The 26,570-nt window shown below is 41.3% G+C and overlaps 1 protein-coding gene across 4 annotated transcripts in view; it reads right to left on the minus strand.

Moving 5' to 3' along the window:
* Positions 1 to 25,053, minus strand: part of TMEFF1 (transmembrane protein with EGF like and two follistatin like domains 1) — a 92,589-nt gene extending 67,536 nt beyond the window's left edge. For 2 of the 4 annotated variants that reach the window (XM_082468711.1, XM_082468710.1), the window contains exons 1-2: positions 24,394 to 25,053; positions 14,905 to 14,991 (exon numbers count right to left, since the gene is read on the minus strand). In XM_082468711.1, the coding sequence (XP_082324837.1) occupies positions 14,905 to 14,991; positions 24,394 to 24,586 (280 nt within the window). In that variant the 5' untranslated portion in view covers positions 24,587 to 25,053. The remainder of the gene's footprint in view (positions 1 to 14,904; positions 14,992 to 24,393) is intronic. The other 2 variants (XM_082468708.1, XM_082468709.1) reach the window with 2 other exon arrangements.
* Between the last annotated feature and the right edge of the window lie 1,517 nt (positions 25,054 to 26,570).

The following is a 26,570-nucleotide window of genomic DNA, read 5'->3' on the forward strand; positions in this document are numbered from 1 at the left end:
TTACAAAAGTATTATGAAGTAAGCTTGAATCTCATACAATAGGTACATATGGAGCATTTACATGCAAAGAAGGATTCAAAATCTTTCTAAACTTAAATTTTTTAAATGACTGATTTAATTTTACTACCACAGGAAGCAGAGCCTATCAATAATACTAGTATTCTGTGGTCATTCTGTGCCTGTTCCAAAACTGTCAGTCTTATTCTGGAACTATCAAAATAATCTCTCTAGGAAACCTAATAAACTGCTTCCAGGTTAGTGCTAAGTAAAGCAGCCAATCACATGGAATTGGGTGAAAACCACTACAAAGACAATTTTCATATCCTCCCTACTGGGAATGAGAGCTATAACAACAAATGCACTTACACAAACAGTAAACAAACGGTTGCTTAAAAACTCATCCCAGTGTAGAGGTGAACTCATGAGTCTGGGAGCAGAGAGGCCTAAGTTAGCTTCTGACTCTGTGGTTCAACAGCTGAGAGACTCTGGAAAGAGCACAAGATCTCCTGCAGCTCTAGATGGAGACAAGGTCTTGGCAAACAGATCTCAGCGAGCTTTTCTCCAGCAATCCTTCATCCCTGGTTGTTTTCTACTTCTAGACTTCAAATCAGGACTCGGTGGACTAAGTCAAGGAGGTTCTACTTCTCTATCTAGTGACATCTGTCCTGGTTGACCATCATTTCCTCTCTCTGCCCCACTTGTCCTCAGTGCTCTGCAATGTGTCTCAGGTCTCCTCCTCCTAGCTGACCCTCCAATGAGTTGGCAGTCAAGTACCTAAATACACAAGGAGTTGATAGTCACAGTACTTATTTGAGAAACCACTCTGCACCAAGCACTGCACTAAAGTAAGCATATGTCTATGTAACTATTGGTTACAAAAATTTTTTCTTCTTTTCCTTAAATGGACCTCAGGTGCACAAAATTGGATTGCTCTAAAGTTCAAGCATATGTGTAAAATTTTAAAAAATAAAGATGAGTAGAAATGAAAACTACAGGAAACTAATGCAGCTGTTTTGTTGCTCTCTCTGTTTCTCTCACTATTCAAGGCACAAATGACCATCTTTCTCTTCTTTCATCCTGGCTCTGGAGGCTTTATGTTCTTGGTTTTCCTCATCTCCCACTTTTTGCTTGTTCTTCCCTTCCCCCCTTAACCTCTTGCATTACCTCCTGAGGCTCAATCTTAAGTGTGGGGTTTGCTTTTTTTCAATCTGCCTACATTCCTACTGGGAACCTGCACAAGGTCCAGGTTCCAGTTACTGTCTAATGTACATTTTAAAACCCAAGGAAGATAACTATATATTAATAAAGAACTACTCTGGAAAAGAAGATAAGAATGCATAATATCTTTGCTCAACCACATCAATTTAAGGGACCATAGAAATAAAAACTGCACAATTTGAGAAATAAAATTTAGTGTATTTCTCTTATTTCTTTTCTTTGTAGCCTTAAAGTTCACACTGGGTTCCAATACAATCACACATACCAAACAAGAATAAAGTTTTTATTTTGTCCATGGGTCAAGATCATGCTCTGAGTTAAGACTTGCTATCCTGGCTTGAGATTCTTTTGAGTTGCAATGTTTTACCTGTTGCATTTTAAAAGCACAACGGGATTGCAATCTAGAGCCTAAACCCTCCCTGCCACTAAGATTCTCACGTCTGTGAGAGTTGTTCAGGCATCTGTTTGCATGAGGGATGAAGGAACATTTTTAGAGAATAATCATCCTTACTAAAGTGAGGCAGAAAAGCTCAGCCTGATAAACAAAGCCTTGGTTGGAAAGGAGGAGTGATCCCAAGCACAGGGTGGTATCTCATCCAGACTGCCTCAAAGGGTCATCATGACGGAGACAGAGAGGCTAACAATGAGAAACTAAAGAATGCCTTTCACTAAAAACTCTGAAGCACCCAAACAATCCCACTCCTGGGCATATACCTGGAGAAAACCATAATTCAAAAAGATACATGCACCCCAATGTTCACTGCAGCACTATTTACAATAGCCAGGACATGGAAGCAACCTAAATGTCCATCAACAGAGGAATGGAAAAAGAAGATGTGGTACATATATACAATGGAATATTAGTCAGCCATTAAAAAGAACAGAAATAATGCCATTTGCAGCAACATGGGTGGACCTAGAGATTGTCATACTGAGTGAAGTAAGTCAGACACAGAAAGACAAATATCATATGATATCGCTTATATGTGGAATCTAAAAAAAAAGGGTACAAATGAACTTATTTACAAAACAGAAGTAGAGTCACGAATGTAGAAAACAAACATATGGTTACCAGGGGACGGGGGGGAGGGATAAATTGGGAGATTGGGATTGACATATACACACTACTATATATAAAATAGACAACTAATAAGAACCTGCTGTATATAGCACAGGGAACTCTACTCAATACTCTCATAAGGGCCTATATGGGAAAAGAATGTAAAAAAAAGAAAGTGGATACATGTATAACTGATTCACTTTGCTGTACACCTGAAACTAACATAACATTGTAAATCAACTATACTTCAATAAAAATTGAAAACAAAAACAAACCAAAAAAAGCTCTGAGGCAACAAGACACAAAGAGCTCCACTTTGATACCCACATGACAAGATATAAGAGGGGTAGAAAAGGGGCTAGGACACCTCACCATCCCCAGCCCAGCACACCTGGGCAGGCCAGCACAAAGCCAAGGAGGTAGTGGTGTCAGGCTCCAAGGTACACCTCTGATATCTAGGGGGAGGTACCAATGCGCAACTTCAGGGGAGGCTAACATCACAAGAAAAACAAGACATGCTGTGTGGCAGCAGCCAGAATACATTAGTGAGCCTACATGGTACACCCTTGGGTAACTCCAAAAATAAACTTGGCAAGGAGGCATTCTGTGGGAGCTAGAGGTCCTACATTAACAGGTAAGGGTGAAAAGTCATGAAATTCTGATTATACTGGTTACTTGTCATGTTTTATTTTACACCTATCTTGCTATCAAATCCATGCTATTTTCATGTGTGTTAATGTGGTAAATGTGATTATGTAGTTAGTTGATCAGGAAGCAATTATGTATCTCCTATGTATCTAATATTATGCTAAGAATTTGGTATACACTGGAAAGAACATAACAGGGAGCTTATGATCTTGCTAACATATGGAACAATAAGAGATTAATTCAATATAAATATAGTCTATAATAAGGGGGAAATTGTGTTGTACAGACTATGTTTGCTCTAGGAGTTTCAAGAAGTAGGAAATAAAAATGGATTTGAAGTATAGGGTGCAGTGTCAAAGACAGCAACACTTGCACTGACCTTGAAAAATTATTAAGACTTTTTCTGATTATAAAACTAATATAGATAGGATCATTACACAAAATTTAGAAATGGCATTGTTTTAATTGCCCACAACATGTGGTAATATTAAAAGAGAGAGAAAAGAATGTTCTTATCTATGAACAACATAAGTGAAAGCAGAGACACAAATAATTTAATAGTACATATAAACATTAATTATCAGTGGTTCCCAAACCATGTTCCTTAGGAAAACTCGTGTCCTAGACTATAGTGTACCTTCATTAAAATCAAGTAGAATTTCAGTTTCTCATTTGAAAGGGAAAAACTTCAATGGAGAGAATTTTCTCATTTTAAGTGAGCTTTTTTTCACTTAGATTTCTTTTTTTTTCACTTAGATTTCTTTTTTTTAAGATTTATTTATTTTTATTGATTGATTGATTGATTGCTATGTTGGGTCTTCGTTTCTGTGCTAGGGCTTTCTCTAGTTGCAGCAAGCGGGGGCCACTCTTCATCGCGGTGCGCGGGCCTCTCACTATCGTGACCTCTCTTGTTACGGAGCACAGGCTCCAGACGCGCAGGCTCAGTAGTTGTGGCTCACGGGCCTAGTTGCTCCGCAGCACGTGGGATCTTCCCACACCAGGGCTCGAACCCGTGTCCCCTGCATTGGCAGGCAGATTTTTAACCACTGCGCCACCAGGGAAGTCCTCCAACAGTGTTTTATGAGAACACAAGATAATGAATGTCACAAGCTCACGAACATACACTTTAAATTGTTTTGTCATTGTGGCCGTCGTGGCTAATTGCCTACTTTGGATCTATTCTCTCCTTCTTACTTAGTAAGGGAACCCCAATTTTGTTCTGGGAAACAAGGTACTCAGCTAAGTAATCTATTTCCCCAAATCCCTTGCTGTGTACCACAGTTGATATATAAGCACTGTCCATTCCTCCATCCTTCTTCCATTCTTTGTTCTGTTTGGAAAGTAAACCTCTTGCCTAAGGTTGTGGAAACCATCTTACATGCGTGAAGGTGAAAGCTACGAGCTAAAGATGGTAGACCAGACAGACAGAAGCAAGAGTGTGGAGAGAATTATGGAATCACCACACCCACCGTGGATTTCATCCCTCCAGACTTACTGTTACGGGAAATGAACACATAAAGTCCTTATCATTTAAGCCACTATTGGTCAGGTCACTGATACATGTAAGTTAAAGACAATCCTGACATAATGATTGCATGTAAATTTAAGATAAACATTTCTAAGGAAAGTCTTAAATAATCTGGTGCTACATCACAGTTTACATGATAAAATTACATTATCAAGAACATCATGACTTTCCGGTGCTCTGACTCCTCCCAAATTTGAGAACTACTGCCTTAGCTCAAACTCAGTATAGAAGGAATTCTATATTGGGATCATCTTCTGCATGTTATTTCTTTTCAAGTATTCTGTTCAGTACCAGGCATCAAGAGGGCACTCTACCACCTGTCAGTGATGATGATGATTACACACCTGCCTTCCTGAGCCCAAAATGGAAATTCAGCAAAAAGGATGAGCCATTTCTAAGGCCCTCAAAACTCAGTTCTCCAAACAGAAATATTTTACACAAGGAATCACTCAGCAGAGTGGCTCAAAACAGATATACTTTGCTCTGGTTACAAATGTGCCAGTCATATAATTCTCTAAATGTAAAACTTGTCTCAATTTTCATTAACATTTCAAAGCTGGGGAACAATACACAGTAAGGGAAGGAACCCTACTTACTGTGAACCTGAACTGCCAGAATCCCCAACTTTTGGCAGCACTAACTAGCTTCAGGCTGCAGTTCAAAATGAGACCTATTAGCACTCCAGAATGATGTGACTTTCCTACCACCGTTCCAATTAAACAGAAGGTAGTTGGAGGATCTTATGAGTCAGCTAGTAATTACAGGAGCCAAAAGAGAATTAACTTTGGAAATGTTACGACAGAATTGAGGGCTTCTCAATCTCGGCACTACTGACATTTTGGGTTAGCTGCTTCTTCGTTGGGGGTGGGGGCTGTCCTGTGCGCTGCAGGATGTTCAGCAACATCCCTGACCTCCACCCACTAGATGCCAGTAGGACCAGCTGTAACAACCAAAAATGTCTCAACATCACGAAACGTTCCCTAGGGAACAAAATCACCCCCGGGTTAGATCCACTATAAAAGATAAAATGAAAGGCTTTACACTCAATTCTCTAACACAATCATTATAAAGAAAGTGAGTCAAATAAGCAGCAATCTGCAACATCTCTGCACATTACTACGGCTGTTTTTCATTTCAACAGGAGGACCTAAATATATTGCCTCCAAGTTTATGTCAAGTCCTGGCTCAGAGTGGGTGCCCCTCCTTTAATAATGTCTTAACCTCTAGCAAGCCTGGCTTCTTCCCCCTTCATATCAAAACTCTATCAAAGGTCAACATGACCTCTATTCTAAAGATCCATACCTTTTTTCTTAGTCTTACAACTCTTTTCTTGACCTTTCTACAGTAGTTGACACACCTGGCCTCCCCTTCCAAACTAATAATCTTGATTATCCCCCCAACTCTCTGACCACTTCCCTTTTAATCACTCCTTTTCCCTTCTCCTACTGCTCAGTCCATGTCACTCTTAGAATTTATTCCCAATTTAATCAACTCTCCAGATTAACCAAAGTGTGCTTTTCTCTGTAAAACATACAAACCAATGCCCATGGCTCAATGAATCCTCAAGGCTACTAGGTCACTCTCTAGAACATTCACGAGTACTTTAGCTCCAACCAGGAGAGCAGCTCTTGTGCTTCAAGAGTCAGTTATGTATGTTATATAGCTTGTGTATGCCAACTGTATTTGTTATTGTAATTCTGTGGTTTCAACTCTTCATAAGAGTGAAAATAAATTGTTTCTATGAAAGCAAAATTGAATGCTACAGAAAGACTTAAGATGAGCTGCTTTTTACAAATAGCTATTGCCTTAGGTGTAGGCAAGATAAAAATCTAGATTTTTGTATACACAAGTCTTTAAGTTCCTTTTTAAAGACATTAAAACTGGAATGTGTACTCAATGCATTATGAATCTGGTTTATTCAAGAAAGGGGAAATTCCAGCTATTCTCAAAGAAAAATTCTGGGCCGTCTTTCAAAATACTGTTTAATAAATATATATTTTTAAGTTAAAATGTTACATGCATTTATGAATTATTTTGTGACTCCACACTTAAAAAACTTTGATTAACCAACTCCCAGAATCTTAAAGCACTGAGACAAGACGGCTCCTACCATATATAAAAATATTCTGCCCTCAGCCATCCCGTTGTGATATCTCATTTTACTTCTTCTCTCTCAGCATTCTCATGCACTCCCACCACTCAAGTCTTCAGTTGCTTTTCCCCAACCTTATTAAAGCCATTTCATCTGCTTTTGCCAGTGCTATTTCCAGCCTTCAGAGAGCACTGTTAGGCAAAGTCCTATAAATGAATACTTAAATAATACTTAACGATAAGTATTCTTTAAGTACTTATCAACACGTGGAAATTTTCAGTTCATCGCCAGTTGATTCCTTATTGACTCCCTTTCAGGACATGTTCAAACTTTGTATCTTGTTCTTAAGAAAATTTCAATGGGTTTATTCTCATTCTCTAGATGTTAATAGTATTTGGGAAAACCTGTATACCAATCCAGTCTTACAGGACCCCTGTAGGATGCTTTCACTCCCAGAAAAACCCCAGCTTGTTCATGACCCCATATCCAACTGCCTACAAGACAGTTCCATGATCTCTACACTGAAAACAGTGGAAATATTAAGAATATTTAATGTTTAAATATTAAATATTTAAAAATTAAAATATCACCAGGAAATGGTGTGACACAGCCACAAAACATTTAACAGCTGTTTAAAAGGCTGTGTATATTATATAGCAATGTGGAAATAGCTGATGAATGTCAAGTGAAAAGGCAGAAAACAAAGCTATACACATACACCAAGATAATGTATAAAAAACACATATAGGGGCTTCCCTGGTGGCGCAGTGGTTGAGAATCTGCCTGCCAATGCAGGGGACACGGGTTCGAGCCCTGGTCTGGGAAGATCCCACATGCCGCAGAGCAACTAGGCCCGTGAGCCACAATTACTGAGCCTGCGCGTCTGGAGCCTGTGCTCCGTAACAAGAGAGGCCGCGACAGTGAGAGGCCCGCGCACAGCGATGAAGAGTGGCCCCCACTTGCCACAACTAGAGAAAGCCCTCGCAAAGAAATGAAGACCCAACACAGCCATAAATAAATAAATAAATAAATAAATAAATAAATAAATAAATAACACATATAGGAAAATCCAGCCAGGAAAAAACAAAAATTGGTTAACAGGGGTTGTGTTTGCACCAGTTGAACATGGATGATTTTTTCTCTTTAAAAGTTTCTATACCAGTTATATTTAACGGGGGAAAAGACTCAATGTGATTTCAAACAACCCCAGAGACAGCTTGCCATACAATGCACAAAGCGTGAGTTTGGGGGACAATACAGGCCAGGTTCACATGCTGGTGCTTCACATTGTAGAGTATACCACCTTCCCTAGGTACTGTAATGATTAGATGAGATAATGTATTAAAAAGCAACAGTGCCTAGAACAAGTAGGTATACAACAAAGATTCACTTCCTCTCTTTCCCCAGACCAGTTTGAGAGATACCTTTAATGACACAAATCATTGAAAATCAAACAACAGATCTATCTAGTAAATGTTGACTTCAGTCTCAGCAAATGAGATGAATTAGGAATGAAATTCTCTTCAACTTGTTTACTAAATTAACCATATTACATTGTGATTTTCTGCTATAAAAATATGAGGGGGAAAATAAACTGTACTCATACTTCATGATAGAAAACCAAAAGCAGTTTACATTAATATTAAACAGCATCCGCAGCAGAGATGACTAAAAGTTCTCTAAGCTATATTTAACGAAAGAAATTCACATGTGCCACATAATTATCTGACTCCAATATTTTTCATCCCATTCTGCACACTACTGCCAAACCACCCTTTGTTAAACACCATTTTGATCATGTCAATCCTCTACCGCAACACCTACAATCATTCCCTGCTGCCTACTTCAATTCTAAATGCCTCTATGTCAGTATGCTTCAGGCGAGGTGATGGGGAGGACAGTCTATTGCAGGATCAGAAAGAAGTACCTAGATCTCGAGCTGGGTATTAATGGTACCCAGGGTCTTTCTAGCCCTATCAAAGATCTCGAACTTCAACACTCTCTCCCTTACTATTTCTCACTAGCTTGGCAAACCTGTGTGCTTCACTCTCACAGATCCATAAACTGAAGTCCTATATGGTTGCCAGGGGGCAGGGACAGAAGAGTATTGGGACTGTTAATAGGTATGGAAATTCTTTTTGGGGGCAATGGAAATGCTTTGTAATTAGATAGTAGATAGTGGTGGTGGTTGTGTAACATACTGAATATATTAAAAAACACTGAATTGTATACTTTAAAATGGTGAGTTTTATGTTATGTGAATTTATATCTCAATAAAAAATTTAAAAGTTTAAGAATAAGAGAAAATAACCATGTTACCTAAATTAAAAAAAAAAAAAAATGAACAGGCATTATAATTCAGTGTTTAAGAGGCAGATCCTAGAATCAGACCTCCTAGATCAGTATCGTGGCTCTGTCACTTATCAGCTATGTGACACCTTAGTAATTTACTACTCTGTGCCTCCGTTCCCTCATCTGTAAAATGGGGACAATAACACTAGGGACAATAACAGTACCCATCTCATAATGTTGATGAAGGATTAAATAAAGATAGGGAAAGCACTCAGAGCAGTGCATGACACATCGTAAGTGCTATGTTAAGTGTTTGCTATTATTTTTTTATTAACACCAGCTCTGGAGAAGGTGTGGAAAATGAGCACTCAAACCAACTATAAAAGTATAAATTGGCAGAACCTCTCACAGGATAATATGGCTGTATACATGGAAATTTTAATTGTCTCTATGCCTTAACCCTACAATTCTATTCCTAGGAAATTATGATAGGGATAGAAGACAAAACATATAAAAATGTAGGTACAAGATTGGTAACATCAGCTTTTTTTTTTTATAGCAGCAAAGTGGAAAAAACCCTAAGTGTCCATATGTTGGGAATTAATTAAATAAGTTATTGATGAAATATTATGCAGCCATGAAAGTATGCAGCAGAAACACATACACTGATATGGAAAGAGCAAAATCCATTATGAAGTGAAAAAAAGCAGGTTATAAAACTATATAGGGACTTCCCTGGTGGTCCAGTGGTAAAGAATCCGCCTTCCAATTCAGGGGAGGCGGATTGGATCCCTGGTCGGGGAACTAACATCCCACGTGCCGCAGGGCAACTAAGCCCGCATGCCACAACTGCTGAGCCCTCGCGCCTCAACTAGAGCCTGCATGCCGCAAACTACAGAGCCCACGAGCTCTAGAGCCCACGCACCACAACTAGAGAGAGAAAACCCGCACACCACAACTAGAAGGAAGCCCGTACACCACAACGAAGAGCCCTCGCCTCAATGAAAGATCCCACATCCTTCAACGAAGAGCCTGCATGCCTCAGCTAAGACCCAACGCAGCCAAAAAAATAAAGAAAAATAAATAAACTATATAGTTCTAATGCAATTTATATTTTGCAACATATACATGTTTACATAAGTATTTTAAAATTCTGCATGTATATTCAGTGTATTTCCTCCATCAAAAAATTTAAAATATCAATAAATAAATCTAATTACAAAAAAACACTCTCTGGTTCTATTTCTTTTTTTCTTTTTTTTTTCTTTTTTTGGCCCCTCCACAAGGCTTGTGGAATCTTAGTTCCCCGACCAGGGATCGAACCTGGGTCCACAGCAGTGAAAGTACTGAGTCCTAACTACTAGACTGCCAGGGAATTCCCATCTCTGGCTCTATTTCAAACCACTATTCCTTAGTGTCTGCAATGCCAAATGGAATGGGAGGTAGCCAGAACCCAGAAGTCACCCACAAGGACAAAAATCTACAAAACAACCTGCAAATTGGCACTGAAGAAACTGATATTAACTATTTTAAAAGAGAACTTTAAAAGGACTTCACAAACTCTGGTGCATTAGAAAGAGCTCCAGAGTCAGAGTTTTGATTATTTGATTAAGTAACTATATAATCTTGGCCAACACTAAATCTCTCTGAGAAATCCCAGTTCCCTAGAGTAAAAATGGGTATAATAATCCCTCCTCACAGGGTTGCAAAGATTAAATGACATCTTTACAAAAGACCACTGGAAACTGTAAAGGTTACTTCTCCCCTTTGGGACAGAAACTCTGATACAACCACAACCTTAAACCATGGCAAACTGTTATAAAATAGTGAATAATTTTTTTAAAAAACTAAGTTTAATTAAATGGTAATTAGGAAGCACTTATGTTCTGAACATGGAGACAGAAACAACGGTAAACATAATGGCACCATCTAAAAAATATCTCAAACTACTTTAAAGAGAAAAAAACTATGAAAAAATGAACACAAGACACTAAAAGACTGAGCTGACTTGTGAACAATAGAGGATCTAAATATACAATAAGGCTATAAACAACAGAATTGAAATAGAAATATCAGCAGTTTAGATTCACTTGTAAAACAGTATTATACGAAAGCTGACAAGGCAAAATAAGCTAAACTTAAAAATTCCAAAAGATCTGTCCTGTGAACAATAGTGGCTCCAGGTTAAACAGGATATGCCAAAGCAAACACTAATATCAAGCAAAAAGTTCAAACTTTTTCTGGTATAAATTGAAATAGTTTCAGCATAAACATTAAGATACTGCAGAGGAGAATGGCAATCATCACAGACTTCTTCTTTACATTTTTCCATATTCCTCAAATTTCTTATATCAAACAAATATGCCTTTATAACAAAGAAAAAAGGTGTGGGTTTTTTTTTCCTTTTTCTTTTCTTTTCTTTGCTTTTTTTTTTTTTTTTTTAACCATGGAAAAGAAAGACTCAGAATATTTGCACAAAAATGAGAGGAATGGCGCCATGGCTAAAAAGTTTCTGAAGGCAGAAGAATATGTTAAGAACTTCAGAATTCAAAAAATGATGAAACTACTGAGCCATGAAAAATACATGACACTTGTAAAAGGAAATAGATTCAAATAGTAACAAAAGATTAACAGTAAATCATCTAATAAACTAAAAGCAAATACTGAGGGAGTTTTAAGATTTAAACATAGAATTTCAAAGTGCATGAGAAGAAAAATATGCAAACTCCTAAATGCTTCATTTCTCCCATGAGAGAAGCTAATAATGGAATTAACAGTAAGAATAATGAAAATAGTTCTGCTAAAGCAATGTTGCTAATAATGTAAAAAAGGGGGGAGAGGGAAGGAGGAGGTAAATGGGTTGACAGTATCTCCCAATTCAGCTTTTAAAAAATTGAAAATTTACACGCCATTAGAGAAATCACATATATAGGGGAAATGAGGGATAACATATATGAACTTAAAAGATGGCTGGTTATAATAAAAAAGACAATAACAAGTATTGGCCAGAATATGGAGAAATTAGAACCCTCAGACATTGCTGGTGAAAATGCAAAACGGTGCAGCCACTTTGGAAAACAGTTTGGCAGTTCCTCAAAATGTTAAACATAGACTTACCATGTGACCCAGCAATTCTACTCCTAGGTATGTACCCAAGAAAACTGAAAACATATGTCCACACAAAAAAGTGTATATGAATGTTCATAGCAGCATTATTCATAATAGCTCTAAAGTAGAAACAAACCAAATGTCCATCAGGTGATGAATGGATAAACAGAATATGGTATTATCCATACAATGAACTATTATTTGGTCATAAAGAGGAATGAAATTCTGATACATGCTATGACATGGATGAACCTTGAAAACATTATGCTAAGTGAAAGAAGCCAATCACCAAAGGCCACATATTGTATGATTCCACTTGTATGCAATGTCTAAAATTGGCAAATCTACAGCAAAAGATAGATTAGTGGTTGCCTAGGGCTGTGGGAGTGGGGTTTGGGGAGTGACTGCTAAAGAATATGAGGTCTCTTTGGGGAGGAAAAAAATGTTCCAAAATTGATTGTGGTGATGGTTGCACAACCTTGTGGCTATACTAAAAACAACTGGATTTTACATTTTAAAAGATAATCACAATAATGGAGGGTAGCACAAATATCATAATTACTTCACTTAATGTAAATGGGATGAATACCTATGAAAGCAGAATGGTCCACATATACACTGGGAAACAAATCCCAACACTTAAAACTAAAAAAAAAAACACAAATCCAAAAAGGAATGGGCAACATTATGACTTCAGGAGATTCTTTAAATCTGCCTTGCACAAAAATAAAAAGTACAACAAAAAATGAAACAAAAACTATTCAATGTATATGTCCCTAAGAGAATAACAGAAAAACAAAAATATAAGAAAAATTTTGAAAAATAAACCTGTATTATAACTGGAGGCTTCAATGTTTCATTAACAATAGATGACAACACAAAGAATTAAAAGTACAGAACTGATATAAAGCATAAATTAAACCATTTCCCTTGGTAGGAGCCAACTTGGCAGAGTCAGGTTCAGAAAAGAAAGATTTAGATACATAAATATAGATATAATATAGATACAGATATAGATGTAAGGTAGATAGAGACATACATACATATAGATAGAGATAGAGATAGACAGACTTAGATACAGAAAGAGACTACGATAGAGCAAATGTGGTGAAACCTTAATTGGGAAATCTGGGTATACTACATCAACTTATCTCAAAGTTTGAAATTCAAAAATTTTTTTTAAGTTTAAGTAAAATTAATAGTTATATAATAGGAGACTAAGAAGCCAAGGAAATAATACTTTCTTTTCTGAGGTATAAGTATATTTCATAAAATGTGTTCTCATACTAGAACGCAGAGACACAGCTAGTTCTAATGTGAAAACCTAGAAATTCTATGACACATTCTTAGACCATAATGCAAAACCACAAAACTATCTGTAACATATCTAAATTCATAAATTTTACAACAATGATGAAAGGAGTGTTATCATAAATGCCTGTGGTCTTAAGGGAAAAAAAACAATGATCTGTTTCCACCTCAAGAATTTAGAAAGAAAAAAAAGGGAAAGTTGAAAAAGAGGAAGTACTAAAACTAAAAGATAAAATTAATAAAGGAAAACTAAATATGATAAAATATCATTAGAGAGTGTTTCAAGGAAAATGGTATAGTCAGAGATAGCAGGGTAGCTTTCAAATACGAAGAGGTAGGAGGTGGATTCAAGGCAAAGGTTGAGAAGGAAAAGAACAGAGTGCAGCACTGTTGGTGGGAATGTAAATTGATACAACCACTATGGAGAACAGTATGGAGGTTCCTTAAAAAACTAAAAATAGAACTACCATATGACCCAGCAATCCCACTACTGGGCATATACCCTGAGAAAACCATAATTCAACAAGAGTCATGTACCAGGGCTTCCCTGGTGGCGCAGTGGTTGAGAATCTGCCTGCCAATGCAGGGGACACGGGTTCGAGCCCTGGTCTGGGAAGATCTCACATGCCGCGGAGCGACTAGGCCCGTGAGCTACAATTGCTGAGCCTGCACGTCTGGAGCCTGTGCGCCGCAAAAAGAGAGGTCGCGATGGTGGGAGGCCCGCGCACCACGATGAGGAGTGGCCCCCACTTGCCGCAACTGGGGAGAGACCTCGCACAGAAACGAAGACCCAACACAGCCATAAATAAATAAATAAATAAATAAAATTTAAAAACACTGCTGGATCTGATTTGCCAATATTTAAAAAAAAAAAAAGAGTCATGTACCACAATGTTCATTGCAGCTCTATTTACAATAGCCAGGACATGGAAGCAACCTAAGTGTCCATCATCGGATGAATGGATAAAGAAGATGCGGCACATATATACAATGGAATATTACTCAGCCATAAAAAGAAACAAAATTGAGCTATTTGTAGTGAGGTGGATGGACCCAGAGTCTGTCATACAGAGTGAAGTAAGTCAGAAAGAGAAAAACAAATACCGTATGCTAACACATATATATGTAATGTAAAAAAAAAAAAAAAGGTTCTGAAGAACCTAGGGGCAGGACAGGAATAAAGACGCAGACGTAGAGAATGGACTTGAGGACACGGGGAAGGGGAAGGATAAGCTGGGACGAAGTGAGAGAGTGGCATGGACATATATACACTACCAAATGTAAAATAGATAGCTAGTGGGAAGCAGCCACATAGCTCAGGGAGATCAGTTTGGTGCTTTGTGACCACCTAGAGGGGTGGGATAGGGAGGGTGGGAGGGAGACGCAAGAGGGAGGAGATATGGGGATGTATGTCTATGTATAGCTGATTCACTTTGTTATAAAGCAGAAACTAACACACCACTGTAAAGCAATTATACTCCAACAAAGATGTTAAAAAAAAAAAAAAAAAGAACAGAGTGCAGCAGAAGTTGCAAGGACTACAGGCAGGAGAGGTGCTCAGATGGTAAGGGTTTGAAACTGCAGAAATAAGGATTTGCATTTAAGTTGGTGATGGTGAGTAACAGGAATGAGGGAAGGAATACACACCAATTTGACCCTCCTCCAAACAGGCTTTCCATCCCAAATCAAGAGCATCACAGTTCATCCCGCCTCCTATGGCAGGTGATCCAGAAGCTAAGGGAGAAAAAGGTCAGTGAAAGGATGGCTGGGTAGGGACTAACAAAGTGAACAGCTGATGCCCCACTAGACAACTCTGGAGGATTTTTGCCACATGGCAAGAGCCTAATGTTACCAATACCTCCAAGTTTAGAAAGGCAGACCACAATCCAGATTTTTAAGTGACACCTCAAGATTTTTAATGGTTAACAACCAATGCAATTTTTAAAAATACAGTGCAGGCCAAACAAGTCCTCTGAGTTCTCCCCATTTCTACTATTGTTATCTTTCACCATGCTCCCAGTCTCTTCCCTTCTCCCTTTCATCTTCAACAATTCCAGACTTTGTTTTCTAAAACCACAATGTCACTCGAATCCTTTAAGTTTCCCTTTGTCTTCAGAGCAAGTGCCAAATCTTCAGCTCAGTCTTCAAGGCCTTACTCTAACATGGTGGCAGTTGTGCGACTCACCTCCTGCCTTAATCCCCACATCCCAGTATCCCCAAATATTCCCCTCGCTGTCGCATCTTTGTACCTTTTCCAACACCATTCCCATGGCCCAGAGAATACTCTTTCCAACTCTTCTCAGTTTCTACGTTCATTCAGTCATTAATTCCTCAAATAAATATGAGATGGGGGGCTTCCCTGGTGGCGCAGTGGTTAAGAATCCGCCTGCCAATGCAGGGTACACGGGTTCGAGTCCTGGTCCGGGAAGATCCCACATGCTGCGGAGTAGCTAAGCCCATGCGCCACAACTACTGAGCCTGCATTCTAGAGCCCGCGAGCTACAACTACTGAGCCCACATGCCACAACTACTGAAGCCTGCGTGCCCTAGAGCCCATGCTCCGCAACAAGAGAAGCCACCGCAATGAGAAGCCCGTGCACTGCAACGAAGAGTAGACCCCGCTCGCCTCAACTAAAGAAAGTCCGCACGCAGCAACAAAGACCCAACACAGCCAAAAATAAATTAATGAAATAAATTAATTAATTTAAAATATATATATATATGAGATGGGCATCTAATTTTGTGCCAGACACAGTTCTAGGCACAGATAATACAGCAGTGAAAGAAACAGACAAAAATCCCTGCCTTCATGGATCTACACAGAGAAGTCGGAGAATAAGTAACATATATAACAGGTCACACAGGAAAAGGTGCTTTGGAGCAGGAAGAAAACATAAATGAGGATTAGAGTGGGAGAGGGGCAGAAGGGGTGGAAGGTGGAAAAGGGTGCAATTTTAAGGCATCATTTTGAAAGTGATATTAAAGACGTGAAGGAGCTGAGGGGATAAATAACTGGGACAAGAAGGTTACAGGCAAAAGGAACATCAACAGCAAAGGCCTCAGGCAAAAGTGGGGCTGGTGTTTCAGCCTGACATTCTGCCTGTAAAGCCCAGCTAGAGTGTCACTTATTCAGAGAAAGTATTGTTTTGATTCCTAGAAATCAGAATTATTCATTTCCTCAACACTTTATCTGTATCTTCCTTAGGGCACCTTGAATAGTGAAAACTCTCACTGATGAATTAATCATAAAAGTCAGGTAGAGCAAGGAATCATTTTTTAAAATGACACATACATATTATAACCATTTTTAACTTTAAACATATAAATGTACATTCATTTCCCCATGTAGCATCAAGACCTTTGGGTCTGCCAAATGCAGCTCCCCCCTTCCTTGGATAAACCACACTCATAATCCATTATCTACAATGTCCGTTTTCCTCTCTTTTACAGTAGAACAGGACTTAAAAATACTTGCAAAGTTTTCTAGGAGCAGAGTCCTTCCAGAGATTTATAAGGTTTCCCCAATCTGTTTCAGCTGTCTTGACCACAATGTAATTCATTGAAAGGCAATTCTTTCAGCTTCATGCCTTTATCAAGTCTTTCCAAAGCAATGCATAAAAACAATTCCTCGTGCATTCACATTTCATCTACTTGAGTAATATTTACTAATTTATACTCACAAGTACCAGTGGTATAAGTAAATCTGAGGACAAACACAACTGATTCTTGGTAAGCAGAGAAATCAAATGATACACAGACAAACCAGAGTTAACCTACCACTGGAGCATTTGTGTGCTGTGGGATTTGGACAGTATGGTTTACTAAGGGAATGTTTAATACAGAAAGTTAAAATCAAGCCCAGCAAAGGATCTGAATAGACATTCTTCCAAACAAGATATATAAATGGCCGTTACGCATATAAAAATGTGCTCAACATCATTAGGGAAATGCAAATCAAAACCACATTGATCCACAACTTCAACTAGGACTGCAACTAGGATGACTATAATCAAAAAGACAATAACAAGGTTGGAGAGGATGTGGAGAAACTGGAACCCTCATACAGTGCTGGGGAAAATCTAAAATGGTTGCAGCTCCTTTAGGAAAGTTTGCTAGTTCCTCAAAATGTTAGAGTTAAACAAGAAAATTGAAAACATATGTCCACACAAAGACTTGTACATGAATGTTCACAGCAGCATTTTTCATAACAGCCAAAAAGTGTAAACAACCCAAATGTCCATCAACTGACAGAAAAACAAAATGTGCCATATACATCCATACTGTGGAATATTACTCAACCATAAAAAGGAATAAAGTTCTGATACATGCTACAACATGGATGACTCCTGAAAATGTCAGGCTAAGTGAAAGAAGCCAAACACAAAAGGCCACATACTGTATGATTCCATTTATATGCAACGTCCAAAATAGGCAGATCCATAACGTCAGAAACAAGATTAGTAGTTGCTAAGGGCTGGGGGGAAAGAGGAACATGGAATCACTGTTAATAGGTATGGGACTTCTTTTTGGGGTGAAATGTCCTGGAATTAGATAGTGGTGATGATAGTACAACTTTGTGACTATACTAAAAATCACTTAACTGTACACCTTTTAAAAATTCCAATGCTGTCAGTGTTCAATAAATGCTTACTTTTGAGTGGGGTGGAGGGAAGAGGGAGAAAGCCCAGGTCTAGTAAATAGAAATTTCCTGTGTATATTTATAAGAGGCTAACTAACCACCTCTGTTGGAACATAAGGCCCTTGAAGGCAGAGATGACCTCTCATATATTCCCTTAATATCTAGTATATTAGGTTATACTAAGTAGGTATTCAATCAAGTTTCATTAAATTAGTTAATAAACACCCACATATTACATACCAGGGATCTAGAAGTGTTCTGATCAAGATTTTATACTAATTAGGAAAAATTCACTTTTTATTCCCCAAAATCCTGAATTGCCACTAACAAGGCACTTCTCTTAGGTCCCATTTGTTTATTTTTGTTTTTATTTCCATTACTCTAGGAGATGGATCCAAAAAAATATTGCTGCAATTTATGTCAAAGAGTATTCTGCCTATGTTTTCCTCTATGCATTTTATAGTATCTGGTCTTACATTTAGGTCTTTAATCCATTTTTAGTTTACTTTTGTACATGGGGTTAGAGAATGTTCTAATTTCATTTTTTTGTTTATTTGTTTGTTTGTTTATTTTTTGCCATGCCACACAGCTTGCAGGATCTTAGTTCCCTGACCAGGGATCAAACTTGAGCCCCAGCAGTGAAAGTGCCGAGTCCTAACCATGACCACCAGGGAATTCCTTCCAATTTCATTCCTTTACACATAGCTGTGCAGTTTTCCCAGCACCACTTGTTGAAGAGACCATTATATATTCTTGCCTTTGTCATAGATTATTTGACCATAAGTGCATAGGTTTATTTCTGGGCTTTCTATTCTATCCTGTTCCATTGATCTATATGTCTATTTTTGTGCCAGTACCATACTGTTTTGATTATTGTAGCTTTGTAGTATAGTCTGAAGTCAGGGAGTGTAATTCCTCCAGCACCGCTCTTCTTTCTCAACATTGCTTTGGCTATTCAGGGTCTTTTGTGTTTCCATACAGATTTTAAAATTTTTTGTTCTATTTCTATGAAAAATGCATTGGTAATTTGATAGGGATTGCACTGAATCTGTAGATTGCCTTGGATAGTATGGTCATTTTATTTATTTATTTTTTTTTTAATTTATTTTTGGCTGCATTGGGTCTTCGTTGCTGTGTGCAGGCTTTCTCTAGCTGCGGCAAGTGGGGGCTACTCTTTGTTGCGGTGCATGTGCTTCTCATTGCGGTGGCTTCTGTTGCTGCAGAGCACGTGCTCTAGGCGTGTGGGCTTCAGTAGTTGTGGCTCACGGGCTCTAGAGCGCAGGCTCAGTAGCTGTGGCGTACGGCCTTAGTTGCTCCACAGCATGTGGGATCTTCCCAGACCAGGGATCGAACCTGTGTCTCCTGCATTGGCAGGATTCTTAATCACTGCGCCATCAGGGAAGTCCCAGTATGGTCATTTTAACAACATTGATTCTTCCAGCCCAAGAACACAGTATATCCTTCCATCTGTTGTGTCATTTCAATTTCTTTCATCAGCGTCTTACAGTTTTTGGAATATAGGTCTTTTGCCTCCTTAGGTAGGTTTATTCCTAGGTATTTTATTCTTTTTGATGTGATGGTAAATGGGAGTGTTTCCTTAATTTCTCAACAAGGCACTTCTCTTAATCTGAAGTTTATATCATCCATTTATACCATCCTTACCACCACCACAATCCAGAGGATCCACTTCTAATTCCCGGGACATTTTAAAAACCTACTTCAAATTCTCCACCTTACGTCTCTCACCAATGCAGCTTGTTGTCTCTGAATGTTTTTCTTTCTCTTTAACCCCATTCCCTAAGACATCTATGTCTCACATGTTTAGCCTCATTTTTTCTTCTCTAACACCCTAGAGCCAAAAAAGACGATTATCATTATCTTCACATTATAAATGAAAAAAAGGGGGAGGGGGGGCATGTCTAAGGTTACCTGGTCTCCTGGGTTCAAGGTTCATTTTTCTTCACATAAATCCTGTATTTCCAAACTTTTTTCTCTTTGGATGAACATGGAGCTTTCTGATAAGTTAGATTTTTAAAAGAATAAGTACAAATAAAAAGATATAAAATCGAAACAATAAATATAAAGTCCAGAATGAGTGGAGAACTGAGACAGAGGACAATTTTTTTTTAAAGTCTTGTTTAGAACAAGAAGAGATAAACAAAGGGCCCATTGCTTAGGGAAGATGTTGTAATATCAAGAGATAACAGGGATAATACAGATCCTTTCAGTTTCTTCTTTGTTTACGTAATCTTCTCCAAAGAGCATGACCTTCAAACTAGGAAAGGAAGAACTCTGATAAAACAAAGCTAACATCTAAGGTAAGTGGCATGGAAAGTGGACAGTAATGGAATAGAGAGCTAGTTCAAAAGAATTTGCTTTCTGATCCAAACAAATCATACTCCATGGTACTGAAAAAACTTTAAGATCTGACTGCTGATTATCTAAGCTATTTTGACAAGGTGCCAGAAGACCAGAAATGAGAGAATGCATTCTCAATTTTCAAAAAAGGAGAAATGGAAATCCAGAAAAAAAATCCATAAGTAAAGTTGTCACATATCCACTGAAAAACTCTAGAATGGGTAAATAAGTTTTTGAACACAATAAAAAGAAAAAGCCACCATGTGCTCTTGATTAAGGCAGACTATACGACATTTGCTTTTTGATATGATTACTAAAATGGAAAATGGATGATACAGACATATATATATACTGATTCAAACAAGACAATCTGACAGAATCTTTTAATGATAGGCTGGCGAACAAAATGGGAAAATGTTGAACAGCAGAAGCTCAAAAATCTGTTAAATGCAACTAGGAGGATGCATAGCTGGCTGAACATCTGGTTGATTAATGTATCAACATCAACCGATTTAGAAGGAAGTCTGCAGTAAAATATCACATAGTTCCATTCTTTTCCACAATCTAGACAACTTCTATTAATTTAATAAAGCCACAGATCTGCTCTTCACATTTACAAGGGCCACAAAGCTGTGAGTGACCCAACTCACACAGCCAGACAGAATCAGGCTTCAGAAAGGTCAGAGTAGGCTGAAATGATGGTCCAAAACCCAAAATGAAAATCAACAGGGAGTCAAGGCCAGCATTTAGATTTTAAAACTCAAACATGTAAAGGAGTAAACTTTGTGGAAAATACCTGGGTAATAAAAGCTACTAAAAAAATCTATGCACAATCTCAACCTGCATTAATAGATGCCTATGTTCAGACTGGAGTATTATACCTTTCTAATTAATCAACTTTAAAAAATTTATTTTCCGGGGCTTCCCTAGTGCCACAGTGGTTAAGAATCCACCTGCCAGTGCAGGGGACATGGGTTCAATCCCTGGTCCGGGAAGATCCCACATGCCGCGGAGCAACTAAGCCTGTGCGCCACAACCACTGAGCCTGTGCTCTAGAGCCCGCAAGCCACAACTACTGAGCCCACGTGCCACAACTACTGAAGCCCGTGCACCTAGAGCCCATGCTCCGCAACAAGAGAAGCCACCGCAATGAGAAGCCCGCACACCACAATGAAGAGCAGCCCCCTTTCGCCACCGCAATGAGAAGCCCGCACACCGCAATGAAGAGCAGCCCCCTCTCACCACAACTAGAGAAAGCCCACGCACAGCAATGAAGACCCAACGCAGCCAAAAATAAATTTATTTTTAAAAATTTTAGGGCTTCCCTGGTGGCGCATTGGTTGAGAATCTGCCTGCCAATGCAGGGGACACGGGTTCGAGCCTTGGTCTGGGAAGATCCCACATGCCGCAGAGCAGCTAGGCCAGTGAGCCACAATTACTGAGCCTGCGCGTCTGGAGCCTGTGCTCCGTAACAAGAGAGGCCGTGACAGTGAGAGGCCCGCGCACCGCGATGAAGAGTGGCCCCCGCTTGCCGCAACTAGAGAAAGCCCTCGCACAGAAACGAAGACCCAACACAGCCAAAAATTAATTAATTTTTTTAAAAAATTTTATTTTTCATATGAATCATTCTCAGATCTTCATCCTAGAAAGAGTTAGGACAAGAATCTACAAATATCATTTAGTTAAAACTCTAGCTTTAGACCCAGTTATTCAAGTATATCTTAGCATTAGGAAACATTTTATTTGATGAGCCTAATTTACTGTTATATATATCAAAATATCAATATACCCTTGAAAGAAGACTCAGATATTATTAAATCCAAATCCCTCTTTTAATAAAAGAGGAAACTAAGAAAAATTAAGTAACTTGCTCCAAATCACACAGTTGCTTAGCAAGAGCCAAAATCCCCAAATCAGTCCCTTTTTTCCACACCATGTGGGTTTCCAGCCCTGTATGTCCTTTCTTAAAACTTGTACTATCCACAAAGAGTTAGAATGCATACACAAAAACATCCATCAATACACACTTTATTTTGCTAAGGACAAATTAGCTCAGCAAGAACAAATAAGCACATTAGCCCATAAAACATTTTGACATGGTGTGATCACTTACTAGTTTGATAACCAGTATTTGTTACAAAAAGGCACTCTATTATACAAATGACTTTTATTTTTAACCATTAAAGTGTGATTAATGGTTAAAGTATTATCCCATATTCCACTTAACATTAGAAAAATAGGGACTTCCCTGGTGGCGCAGTGGTTACGAATCCGCCTGCCAGTGCAGGGGACACGGGTTCGAGCCCTGGTCCAGGAAGATCCCATATGCCGTGGAACAACTAAGCCCGTGTGCCACAACTACTGAGCCTGCGCTCTAGAGCCCGGGAGCCACAACTACTGAAGCCCACGTGCCACTACTACTGAAACCCGTGCACCTAGAGCCCGTGCTCCACAACAAGAGAAGCCCGTGAGCCCCAACTAGAGAAAGCCGGCATGCAGCAATGAAGACCCAACACAGCCAAAAATAAATAAAGTTTTTTTTAATTAGAAAAATAAAGTAAAAGTTATTTCATGGATGGAAAAGTTTTAATGGACACACTGTTGTTTACTATGCTAATTCCTCCCCATCATAAAACATGCCATTATGAAAATTATTAAAAGATTTTTAGACCTTCAAACCTTAACAGCAGGCCAAAGGTTTTCTTCATGTAGGGTAGCATAAGCATCTGTGCTGAGGCCCTCTGGCTCCCTCCTCACTCCCCCAAAAACAATGCCCCTTCAAGAGCCCTTTGGGTACAAAGGTTGTCTGGCAGGCAGACCAGCGGGATTCCCTGTGGCCTGTCCACCCTCTCTTTCCCCCTCTCCCCCATCCCCCGTGCTGCTTCTCCCACCCTTGGTTCAAAGAAGACAAGTGGAGAATGAGAACTGATAAAAGGGCAAGTTAGCAAGGCTGTGGCTTATGATCACTAGCATCCGCCAGGCCAGCTCCAGGAGGACCTACCCACCCCTAAATGAGACCTGGAAGCGTCTCCTTGCCCCAGGGCTCCTCTGGGACCCGTTGTGAAAGGAAAAGGGAACTTCACGGCCAGGATACCCTGCTCCACAGTCTCGTCCCCAGCAGGCTCTTTGTTTCCAGCAGCTGCGGGGGTGCAGATGGCCTTGGAGAGAGGGGAGAGGTCACTCCCGTGCTCCCGTGGCTGCCAACCTCCAGGCCCTCCCGCAAAGCAGACAAACGCACGCACACGATCACTCCCTCGGAACCGCTTCCCTCTTTCCACACCACCTTAACCCGGCTCACACCTTGCTACACAGAGGCACTGCCTGAGACCTAACTGCCTCTTTCTATTAGCCAAATCCTACACAGGATGATTCCCTAGCTAACCTCCCTCTGAATCGACACAAACGAGGTTCACCCCAGGACCCGCACCCTTCCTGCTCAGTGCATACCCCCGGCACATCCCAGAGTTCCTGGCTTCACCCAGCGCAACACACAAAAGCAGAGGGTCACTTCCCGGGCCCCAGGACCTTCCCTGCTCATATCCACAGACCCGGGGTCACTCCAAGCTCCGAGCGCCCACCTCTCAACCCAAAAGACACGCACACACTGTCACTCTACTTGGTCAATCTGCGTCCTCTTGGCCACCCGTTCCCTTTACCCACACGACCCCTCTGAGACCCGAGTGCCCGAAGAAGGAATCTCCCCAGCGCACGGTCACTCCCCTGGCCCCTCACCGTCACACATACACACAGAAAATCCCTGCCTGGGGCCGCCCTCCCTCCCCTGAGCCTTCACAACACAAACACGCGCTCCCGCGTGTACACCCACGATCACACCGGGGGCCCCGGCCGCTGCCTCCCCTTCGCCGGCCGGGCCTCACCTCCTCCCAACACTCCCGGCCGCCCGCGCCCAGCCACCCGGCACACACGGACGCACGCACAGCCACTCCCCGGCCCCACGCCGGTCCCCAAGCCCGCACCGCGCGCTCGCGCCCTGCCCCGCGCCCTCGCTCACCCTCGGCCCCGCTCCCGGGACCCCCACGCCTGGGCCCGGCCCAGCCGGGTCGCGGGGACCTGCAGGGAGGCGGCAGCGGGAGCGGAGGGAGGGAGGGGCCGCAGGGGCGCGCTCCGGCCAGTCCTACCTGAGCAGTTGATGCTCTTGCCTTTGCCGCCGGGACAGTCCCCGCCGCCGCCGCCGCCACCCGGGGGCTGGTTGGACGCACGGCTCCCGGGCAGAGAGAAAGCGAAGAGCAGAAGCACCGACGTGTAGCAGCAGAAGGCGAGCGGGGGCGCGGCCGGCAGCCGGAGCGGCGCCTCAGCGGCCGCGGCGCCCATGACTGGCGCCCCTGGACGGCGGGAAGCGCAGGGAAGCGCAGGCCCCGGGCATCCAGCCGCGCGCCGGGAGCCCCGCCGCTGCCTCGGCGCCAACTACCAGCCGCACCGCTGCGCCCGGGAGCAGCCCCCCAGCATCCCCGCCCCACCCGCAGCGCCCGCCAGGCCCGGGCCCGCCGCGCTCGGGACGGAGTCGGAGGGTCGGGACGGGTGCGCGCGAGGGTTCGAGCCCGCGCCGGGGAGACCGAGGCCGGGGGACGAGCGGGCGCGCGCGCGGCGGGAGGGGGTCGTGGGGCGGGGGTCGCGGGGCGGGGGCAGGCCCAGCCCCTCGCTCGCCTGCTTGCCTTCCCTTTGTGTCCGCAGCCGTCGCCGCCGCGTCACAAAGACCCCGGCCCGCCCGGTGAGGGGAGCGTGACAGAGCCGCCGGCGGGAGGGGTGGCTGCGACCCCGCCCCGCGCACACCCCCAGCGCTCGCGCCGGCAGCTCCGCCCCCGCCCGCGGCCGGCGCCGCCTCCGGGGGAGCTATTGTTCCTGCGGCGGGGCGGGAGCGCGGGGGGCAGGAGGTGCTGTCGCCCTTCGGTCCGGCCACTGGGGGCTGGCGGGCGCCGAGGAGGCTCCGAAAGCATTACCCTAACAGACGTTTTTGCCGCCCTTTGCGAGCATTTTTGAAGCGTTTCTTTGGCCCAGCAGTCGGGGTGGGAAAAGGGCAGGTGGTCTATGATATAGCTATTTTCTAGGTGAAGAAACTGAGCCGCGGAGAAGTGAAGGTGACTTGTACAAGGTCACCTACGAGGAAACGGGCAGGACCCCAGAATTGGAACTCAAGTTCTGACTCCAGCTTTGTAGTTCTTAGAGATGGGGATAAATGGCTAAAGTACTCGGACCCTCATCCCCACCCTATTCCCGCAAACGCCAACTGAATTTAAAATAGTTTTTAAAATTCTATACTGCCCTCTCCCCCTAATAATAGCTAATATTTAGATAGGATTTGCTACATACGAGACCTGGACAACGTACTTTACATGAATCCCCCTCCAGTTCTTTTTTCACAGCTTGCAAGGGATTTTTCATTCTCATCCCCATTCTACAGAGGAGGAAGTTGAGACCCAGAGAGGTAAAGTGATCTGACTCCCAATCCAGTGCTCTTCCTACCACATTGTGCGAAATGAGACCCAGCCACAGGCAGTAAGAGTATGGACTGAATTGTTTGAAATTCCTCTACTTTTTTCATTCTATTATGCTGCCTCTCACTTCAGAAGGAATTTTAAAATCTCGTTGAAAAACTGATAAATTTGACTCATAAAATTTTTTAATGTGTGGAAAGCCACTACAAGCAAAGCCACATTAGGGATAATGTCTTCAATATAAATAGGAGACAATATGCTTAATATAAATCAGGAAGAAAAAGTTGATACAGTAGAAAAAGGGGAAGCTAATGTCTTATTCACATAAAATACAGACAGTAAATGTATGAAAAGATACTTAAACCCATTACTAGTAAAAGGCAGATTAAACCTACAAAACTTTTTTTTCCTGTTGATGACTAACAAGAGTTAAAAGAAATGACAAAACCTAGCACTATTAATTTATATGTTTGAGGAGGGCAATTCGACTATGTATCAAAACCTTTAAAATGTTTATCCTTTAATCTAGCAATTCCACATATTGGAATTTTGCCTAAAGAAATAACTGGACAAGTACACAAAATGTCTGTGTGGATATCCACCACAGCCTTTTTATAATAGTAAATATAATCTAAATATCCATCTATGGGAACTAAAGTATGGTACCTCTTTTTTTTTTTAATTATTTCTTTCTTTATTTTTGGCTGCGTTGGGTCTTCGTTGCTACGCGAGGGCTTTCTCTGGTTGCAGCAAGCAGGGCTACTCTTCGTTGCGGTGCACGGGCTTTTCATTGCGGTGGCTTCTCTTGTTGCAGAGCATGGGCTCTAGGCGCGTGGGCTCAATAGCTGTGGCTCGCGGGCTCC

The sequence above is a fragment of the Balaenoptera physalus genome (assembly GCF_965194825.1).
Source record: "Balaenoptera physalus genome assembly, chromosome: 7".
NCBI lineage: Eukaryota > Metazoa > Chordata > Mammalia > Artiodactyla > Balaenopteridae > Balaenoptera > Balaenoptera physalus.